Consider the following 9,304-nt stretch of genomic DNA (forward strand, 5'->3'; position numbering starts at 1 on the left):
TAAAATTATTTTATGATTTTTATTAATTATAATTAGTTTATATGCTTTTTTTTATGACCTGAAAAGATTGCGTATCAATTGAAATAATAATTGGGCCCAATCTGAAATCCTGAAGTTCGACATTAATAGTAAATAAGTTGGCCCATCATTTCAAAGCCTACAAAAAAATGAAAAACAATGAAAAGCAAAAAGCGCTGGGGCTCGAACACATGACCACAAGGTTAAAACCATGCGCTCTATCAACTGAATTAGACGGGTTTTGATTTCTAGGAATCCAGATGTTTAATAAAATAACTATTTCTGAGATTTTACTCCATAATGCAGTTTTGGGTTAGTCTGTCCTCCATCTATAGCATGATTGAACATTATCTTGCAATTTTGACGATTGAAAATGTTTTATTGTTAGACATGTTTCGTAGACATAAATTTAAATCTATTGTCCATGGTTGATGCTGAAAATACTATTTTGCTTATTAGTAGTGATGTGATGTTGATGCATTGTCTGTGGTACATGTTATCTGATGTTTTCCACTCCAGATGCATGTAGTTGCTGGAAAAGATTATGGATATTCAGAAGCTCGTGATACAGCCTTCGGAATATCCGATGTCCGAATAGCTGCATTCGGCTCTCGTGCTAATCGTGAGGAGAAAGATCTATTCTACATGCAAAGATTAGTGTAATGCCATCAGACAGACTCGTTTTCCTGGTGTTACGGTGCTGGAGGCATCTCGTAAGCTGGTTCGAAATTCCCGAATCCAAGGTAAACCTATTGAGCATACCAAACACGCTTTGAGAATTCACCCTGATGTTCGTTGGATACAAAATTCGAATGTTGATAATTACCTCCTAATGCTGCAGTTTTTCCGGATGCATTGATCACAAAAACTTAATTGCAATGATTCAAAGAAAAATCTAATATATTCTTTATATAAATGACATATAATAACAAGGACTGTCGACTTCAAGAATTCTATCTGTAAGACAGCAAAATGTTTCAAGGTAAGACTGGCAGATCGACCTTAGCAATGGAGAAGAAGCTGACACGCCCGTTTTCTATGTGACAGAACTTCAAAGGGATGGAGCCATGTTTTCTTTCGACAGCCTCGATTTCAACTCTGGATGGTGGATTGCCCCTGTATGAGAAGTCAAGTCGAGCAGAAAGTGAGGTTTCTATATAAACTATTAAACGGATAGTGAATCTTATGCACGAGAATATACATACTGCTAAACAGACAGAATACATGTTCATTTCAAGAATGCAAGACAGCCCTAAGTCCACAAATCAATCAATGCAATACATAATGTAACCATAACCGTATCCGATACTCACACCTGAGTCCAAGTAACTTAGCATAACAGTGTATTTAGCATAACAGTGTATTTATGCGTCGAACAGCAACTGTGTTCAATAATGAAGGACAATAGAATTGGCCTCATAGAGCCAGGAAAGCTAGCGTATTCTAGATAACAGTTGAAGAAAAGCTCTACATGAGCTGATTGCTCGTCTTTATCACAACAATTTTGCAGTCAAGCCAATACACCTCCGCTTTATGCGTCTCAGAATGCGACAAGTTTTATAATTCTTGTACACTTGCACCATTAGCCATTCAACATCAAAGAAAAACTATCTTCAGTTGGAAAAATCCAACGCAGAGACAGATCTTTAATAATATGAACTGAAGAAATGCAGTGAATCACCATATACATGAGTGTACATTGTACAAGAGTTTACTCTCGTAATAAGCAATATAATCTTACCTACTCATGCACAGAATAAAACTCGGATCACCCGGAGAAGACTTTCTAAACTTGCTGTTCGGAAGATAAACATGAAAAGCCGGAGTCACTTCTGTAATCCACATATTATTGAACAACTCAACGATGGAATTCTTGTTTTCTTGCTCCATTTCTAGCAGCTCATTACTCTCTTGGCTGCTCTTGAGTGAACAGGTTCCAGACTTGATCTTTTGACCCTTCACAGACCAAGGGATGCCATGGCGCCCAACTACATAACCAAGAGATTTCAGGTGCCTATATGCCTCAAAAAGCTCCCAATTGCATCCACTTTTTCCATCTGAAAGTTTCTCGTATAGTTCTTTTAGAGAAAGATACACACCATTTTGATCTAAAACATGCAAGGCCCCTATTTCAACCAAAAACCTAGAAAATTATTTCTTAAAAATTAAAATAAAGAACATGAACCTTCAATAACCAAAATTCTAAGTCAGGTTGGGTTTCACATACAGAGTTTCCTCGATGGAGCAATATGTGCTGCCATTGCAAACGGTCCCCATAGTCACCCACATCTTACCCTTCTTTTCAACAACCTCGGCCTTAGCCAAATCATCAATCCATAGAGCCTTCGAGATATCTTTCCTGAAAACAGATACTAACTTTTACTTTCTTAAAGATGTTTGCTATAAAATAAAAGCAAAATAACATGGTTTCATGCAAGGTAACAAAAACATTGCTAACAATACAAAGAATACCTAAACTGTAATGTGGATACGAACCCGGATGAGTAGCAATCCTCTTCATCATCGTCCTCGTTTCTGTCTTTAAGATAGACGTCATTGTCTGAACAACTTTCCCAATCATCATTGTCCATTGTAATTACAACAGTTGCTGCAGAAGATTAAAAAAAACAGAGATGATCCGTTTTATGAATTATCACCTGCAATGTATGGAAAGAAGATGAAAACCTATAAATGAGAGATTAAACCGCTATCAAAGCCTTTAGCGGTGGCAGACAATGCCACTACTGCTATTGAAAATCATAAAAATTAGGTTAAAATTTGGAAAATTGATTCGATTGACTTAATCAATATGATAACCTAAAACTGAATCAACCTTGCTGGAAACTGAAATAATGGCACCGGATTTTTTCGATCAGTTAACCGACTTAACCAAGAACATCATGTAAGGAAGACTGAATGTCTATCAACCAGAATGCTCAGATTCAAAGTAAAGTAACACTTTGTTTAAATTCCTTCTTAACCAAGTAAAAATAATGACTAAAGTTCTTCCTTTTTCGATTGACTTCATAAACATGATAACCTAAAACCAAATCAAACTTGCTGGAAACTGAAATAATGACACCGAATTTAGTCGATCAGTTAACTGACTTAACCGAGAACATCATGTAAGAAAGACTGAACGTTTATAAACCAGACCGTCAAATTCACAGAAAAGTAACACTTTGGTCAAAATCCTACTTAATCAATTAAAAATAATGACTAAGTTCTTCCTTTTGTTTTCTAATCTGTTGCTTTTAGTATACAACTCCTCAAAAAACCAAATTATGAAGGAAAACAAAATTGACATTTGCTAAGTGTTTCAAATGATAACCATTTGATATCAATAGAGTAACATGTGTTTCAAAGAAAGGTTGTGCTTGAATTTCAAAAAGGAACTTAGAGCGGCAGGGGAAGCGACGAGGAAGACAAGATCCGAACCGGCAAGGTCTGACCGGCGATGAGTTGTTGACGGCCAACGTTTGGTTTAGTACCAAAAATCAAGGCTGTTTAGGTTTAGGTTTAGGCCTGTAAGTGAGAGAGGCTATGAGTAAACTATAATTTTAGGGTTCTAGTTTTATAATTTTGGCATAATGAGACAATTAGTCTTAGATTATTACATTTTAATCAATTTAGTCCTATAATTTTAACTAACTTAGATTTCTAGCTTTTTAATCATTTTATTGCATTTTAAATAGAAATATTGATTAAATAGATAAATCTCTTATGACGTTGGTGTAAAATCTCTTATGTGCGTTTCATTCATGGAATGTAAAGATTATTTTTGGGAATAAATATTACACTGGGAATGTTATATTACTTTGTTTAGCTTATTTAGCAGAAATGTAAGATTATAATTTTTAGTTAGAGAATAAGATTATTTGGATATATATTTAATCAAATTATTCTTTTGATATATATATATATAACAAGCAAAACTTTAATATTAAATTATAAATAATTGAATGAAAATTTATAAATATATTTTAATTATTACACTGTCTAAATTTAAAGAAAAAAACACATTTAATATATAATTAATATAATTAGTATATCAAACTTTTAATTTTAAATAGTTTTCAAAAGTATCATATTTATTTATATAAAATATATAATATATGAAAAAATAATATTGTGATCTCAAGTAGATAAATATATTATTTTTAAAATATAAGATTTATTTTTTAATAATTCAAAATTAAATATTATTTTTAAATAATTACATTTTTTACAATAATAATATTTTCACAACATAAAATTATAAAATAATTAATATACTAAATATTAAAAATATAAGATAATTTTAACTACTCAAATTTATTAATATTTTATTAAATTAAACTATTTGTATATTATTATTATGTTTATAAATTAAACTCTTTGTATATTATTATTAATATGAAAAAAATATTATTTCAAGAACATTTGTGTCCAAAATAATGAGAATTGTTATTACTTAAGAATTTGGGACATTCACATCATTTTAACCCAAAGATACTATTATTGATAATAAATTAGATAATAATTTTTTTCGTAAACTAAACATGAGAATACAATTTTAAAAAATATTATTTTCTGCTAACTAAGCCTCTCCTTATGGGGACTAATTTACCTATAAAATAATATAAATTTTATTTAAAAAGAAGCAAAATACACCGTACATATTAAAAATACGAACATTAATTAGATAATAATAACAATTTGGACATGTGAACAATGTTTTCACCCCTCAATAAATATATATTAAAAAAAATAAGGGTTAATTTTATCCTTGTATAGATTCAATTTTTTTTATCTTCATTCCTATAATTTTTTGGGCATTTATTTAGCATTAGAAGTTGTTTAAGTCGTCATCTTAGCTCTCGAAGTCTGTTATGACGATACCATCAATTTTTATGTCATCTAATATTACTTATCTAAAGTAATGATGATGTGACATTTATTTAAAAAATAAATAATAAAATATTTTAAAAATTTTACTTAATACAACGGTTAGATTTTTTTTAAAATTTTTGATCTAATCCTTTAATCTCATTGAAATAAATAATAAATTTTGAGAAATTTTTCTCATCTTTATGTTTAATAAATATTTTAATTTAATCCCTTAATCCACATAACAGAAGACTCACAGTTCTATTAGTTAAAATAATTAACAGACTTCGAGGATTAGGTGATACCCTAAAAAACTTTGAGGACCAAATATGAAAAAAAAATTATAAGGATGAAAATGATAAATTGAATAAAAAAGTTTCCATTAAAATTTAAAAATTATATTTAAATACTTAAATGTTAATTTTTCAAGTATTTAAATATTTAATAATTTAAATATATATGTTTATAAATTTAGTATATTATTACTTTTAAATTTTCTGTGTAAATGATAAAATAACTATTTTCATATTAATAAAAAATAAAACAAATAAATTCGTTTTTATAAAATATTATTTTTAATCAATTAATTTAATTTGATAAAAGTATTAAAAATTTTAAAATTAAAATAATATTTAAAAAGATGAATATATAATTATATCAATTTATTTCATCGCAAAGACGTCCAGTCTCAATTCCGTTCCCACAGGTCTTCACCGGCCGCCGCCAAACAAGCATAAGTTAATCTCTTCCGCCGCCACTTCCTCCTCCTCCTCGTACAGTCCCAGACCGAAAATCTTCTATTGCCTTCAAGTTTCCGATAAACTAGGAAATTAAATAAGGTAATTTTTGAAACTCTAAAGTTAAATTGAAGATTGATTTCTAATTGAGTCATGCGACTTGAGTTATCTGGTATTTGCTATATCTGATTTTACGTTTTCGATCACATTGTTTGTCGCGTTGTCTCATCCGTTCTCTCTCTCTCTCTGTGTTTACTTAGTCGAGAACATGAACTTTAACAGCTATTGGTTTATCAGGAATAGCTTTTATGTTATCGCCTCTATTGATGTGAAATTTGTTCACACCGCTATTGTTTGAATCGTTATTCGTTATGTTTTTTTTCTTGTTCAGTTGTAATTTCTGATTATTTTTTCTCCGAACCCTAGGTTTTTTGACTTGTTCTCAGATGTGGGAAAACGATTTCTTAACCCCCAAAGCAATCGCGAATCGAATCAAAGCCAAAGGTCTCCAGAAGCTGCGATGGTATTGTCAAATGTGTCAAAAGCAATGCCGAGATGAAAATGGATTCAAGTGCCACTGCATGAGCGAATCTCACCAACGCCAAATGCAAATCTTCGGGCAAAACCCTGACCGGATTGTATCTGGGTATTCCGAAGAGTTTGAAAGGAACTTTCTTGACCTTATGAAAAGGAGCCACCGTTTCAGTAGCGTCTCAGCCACTGTCGTTTACAATGAGTTTATTAATGATCGACATCACGTTCATATGAACTCGACACAGTGGGCTACATTAACGGAATTGTTAAGTATTTGGGAAGGACCGGGAAATGTAAGGTTGATGAGACGCCCTAAGGTTGGTTTATTACCTATATTGATAGAGATTCAGAGACCCTTTTTAAGGAGAAAATGAAGAACAAAAGAATTAAGTTAGATATGGTAGTGGAAGAGAATCACGAGAGGGAAATTCAGAAGCAAATTGAGAAAGCTGAGCAGTTAAAAAACCCTTTGGATGCTGAGGAGAATTAAAAGAAAGCTGTAATCAAAGAGTTAAATTTAGACAGTGGAATGAAAATAGGGTTTTCTTTAGGAGGGGGAAGTGCTGCAAAAGCAGAAAAAGGTGAGAGTTCCAGTACTGCTCGGCTGGTTTTCGAAGAGGAAGAGAATGAGAAGATGAAGGTGAAGGCGAAGGCGAAGATTGAGAGGAATGAAAATAATGGGAGAAAAACTGCTCTGGAAGAGTTGATAATAGAAGAAGAGAAGCAGAAAGAGAGGAGTAATAGGAAAGACTATTGGCTCTGTGAGGGCATCATTGTGAAGGTGATGAGTAAGGCATTGGATCAGAAAGGGTACTATAAGCAGAAGGAAGTTGTGAAGAAAGTTATTGATAGGTATGTGAGTGAAATCGAAATGCTTGAGAGTTGACCAAGAAGAGCTTGAAACTGTGATTCCTCAAATTGGGGGTGTGGTAAAGATAGTAAATGGGGCGAATCGTGGGTCAACTGCAAGGTTGGTGGGAGTGGATACAGAGAAGTTTTGTTCAAAGGTGCAGATTGAGAAGGGAATCTATGATGGCAGAGTGCTCAAGGCCATCGAGTATGAAGATATTTGCAAAGTTGCTCAGTGAGTTGTGCCCAGAATTCTGGCTTGTAGTGATGGAATTTGATGTTTATTCTCTTTATCAGTTGTTCAACAGAAAGCTTTAAAACTTTGCAATGCATGGTTCTTGTTTTGTAACGCATCATTTGCTTGATAAATACTGATAATCTATATTAAAAACTTTCACCATCTTTAGTTACCTGGAAAACTATCAGAATTTGACCTCCACATTTGATTACTTCTTGTGATGCTATATGGAATTGCTTTGATCCTGGGAAACCTAATTTTGATTTTAGTTTGAGATTGAAATTTAATGCATTGGTTCACCTCACCTAAAAGTTGATATTAGCGAAGTTACGTGGATGGAAAAAGTTGAAGGCTATCGAGGACTGGGCTATATGCATAGTTTCCCAGTGGGTTTTATAGATAGAATTTTAGGTTATAATGATGGAATCTGATCTTCATTTTGTGTTAATTGTTCCTCACAGATTTCAGTAGCTTGTCCAATGCATGCTGCTTCTGTTTTATATTCATATGTTAGTTTTCTGGTTTGATAAAAAGCTCTGTTATTGAAAGAAGGATAAATGTGTTCAAAGTAAATGCATCTGTTTACTTCTTTTAATGATTCCAGTAGCTGAAGCGTATATCAAATTCTGTTGCTGATTGTTTGATGGTAATCATTTGGTTCTGTAAGTTCTTAAGCTCTACAGTTATGATGGTTCCTGGTTTGATGGCTGCTCTGATTCATTTTCTCTCCTTTTCCGGTTGTGGCTGGAAAATTAAGCCGTCCGTGTTTGAATTATTTTTTTAACATATACATTTTTCATGTTGAATCCGGAGTTTACTTATGTTGGAACTTCATGAGGTGAGAATGTAATGATCCATCTTTAATGGTCCTTCCTCTATCATGTGCAGAATTGTGTACCATATACCCTTAGCCAGTCTTTGCTTGATAGATTCTGTTTTGTGCATCATTTGAGTTGTCATGAACTGCCTTTATGCACTGACATGCTTTCTTTGTGGTTGATTCATCTGCCCTCCTACAGTCATTTGGTGTGTTGTTTTAACTGCCTAACCGTACCTAAGATCCTTGTGTTATTATCGAGTCTCTAGTTTCCTACGTTTAACTGCCTAAAACAACAATGTTCAGCTTTGCAGGGGAAGAGAGAGTGGTGCCGGTGGGATTGTAGGGTGACACCATGGCGGCAGCCGCCTCTACTTAAGAAGAGGCTGAGGATTGAGCTCTTACTTCTTACCTGCCACTCTTAGGTTAGTTGTCACTTGTCATAATACATGTATAGTTTCAGATCCAAAGCTAGGGTGTGAGGGGTCATGGCCCCCAAAATTTTAGGTCTAATTGTTTTCTAGTCCTTAATTTTAAAACTATATAAATGAAGTCATGATCCCTACCTATTGTTACGTTCAACTTCCTCAAGCTCAAGTATGGTTTCTTCAATTTTTGGGTCAAATTGCATTTTGAGTCCTTTTTAATTTTGAAACTAGACGAATTAAGTCATTATCAACCTTTTTTTCCCGCTTTGAATACCTTTTAAATTGATCACTTAAGAATTAACCAAGTGATTTTATTGGTTAAGAGATTGTTGTTATTTTTTAGGTACCAGATTCAAGCACGACGTTTACAAGGGTATATAAGTATTCATTCTCAAATAGATGAGTCTTTCAAATAAATACTATTTTGTATTCACTCTGGACAAATAAAAAAATTGATTACTTAATAATTAGTTTATGACTCTCGTTTTATTACTATTTATAATTATTTTCACGAAGTTTCTGACTCTCGTTTTATTACTATTTATAATTATTTTCATGAAGTTTCGTCCCCTTACATATTGAATTGGTCATATGCCTTGGAATGAATTGATGGTTCATTAACTTGTTAAATTAGTTGGGAAGTCAACCATAGTCATGAATGAATGATGTCAATGTTATATAATTAAATTTTGTTCATAAACTACATACCCTCATGAGCAAAAGCCTATGTCTCAATCTCACATAAGAAGTCCATACTTATGAATGATTTATTTTTATAATCCAAGTTTGATTATGGACATGACTTTAAATTTTA

General features: G+C 32.5%; 1 protein-coding gene and 1 pseudogene across 4 annotated transcripts; one reads left to right on the plus strand and one right to left on the minus strand.

Moving 5' to 3' along the window:
• Positions 1 to 918: 918 nt before the first annotated feature.
• Positions 919 to 3,542, minus strand: LOC120172793. 4 transcript variants are annotated; one of them, XM_039180165.1, is made up of 5 exons: positions 3,457 to 3,542; positions 2,491 to 2,626; positions 2,246 to 2,377; positions 1,760 to 2,161; positions 929 to 1,134 (listed from the first exon to the last, which is right to left on the minus strand). In XM_039180165.1, the coding sequence occupies exons 2-5, from the start codon at positions 2,607 to 2,609 to the stop codon at positions 996 to 998; spliced, it is 792 nt and encodes a 263-aa protein (XP_039036096.1). In that variant the 5' UTR covers positions 2,610 to 2,626; positions 3,457 to 3,542; the 3' UTR covers positions 929 to 995. The 4 variants fall into 4 exon arrangements, with proteins under 4 accessions (XP_039036097.1, XP_039036096.1, XP_039036095.1 ...); XM_039180164.1 differs by having other exon boundaries at positions 930 to 1,134; positions 2,491 to 2,675; positions 3,457 to 3,537; XM_039180166.1 differs by having other exon boundaries at positions 919 to 1,134; positions 2,515 to 3,536.
• A 2,036-nt stretch (positions 3,543 to 5,578) lies between these two features.
• Positions 5,579 to 7,306, plus strand: LOC120172792 (annotated as a pseudogene).
• Positions 7,307 to 9,304: the final 1,998 nt, after the last annotated feature.

The sequence above is a fragment of the Hibiscus syriacus genome, unplaced genomic scaffold, assembly GCF_006381635.1.
Source record: "Hibiscus syriacus cultivar Baekdansim isolate YM2019G1 unplaced genomic scaffold, ASM638163v2 tig00111877_pilon, whole genome shotgun sequence".
Taxonomy (NCBI): Eukaryota; Viridiplantae; Streptophyta; class Magnoliopsida; order Malvales; family Malvaceae; genus Hibiscus; species Hibiscus syriacus.

Excerpts from the sequence above, each read along its gene's own strand:
- LOC120172793 (XM_039180165.1), bottom strand. The coding sequence starts at position 2,609 with ATGGACAATGATGATTGGGAAAGTTGTTCAGACAATGACGTCTATCTT. Across the intron at positions 2,162-2,245 it reads TGCTCCATCGAGGAAACTCT|GTTTTTGGTTGAAATAGGGG; the intron begins GTATGTGAAACC and ends ATAATTTTCTAG. Across the intron at positions 1,135-1,759 it reads TTTATTCTGTGCATGAGTAG|GGGCAATCCACCATCCAGAG; the intron begins GTAAGATTATAT and ends CTTCTCATACAG.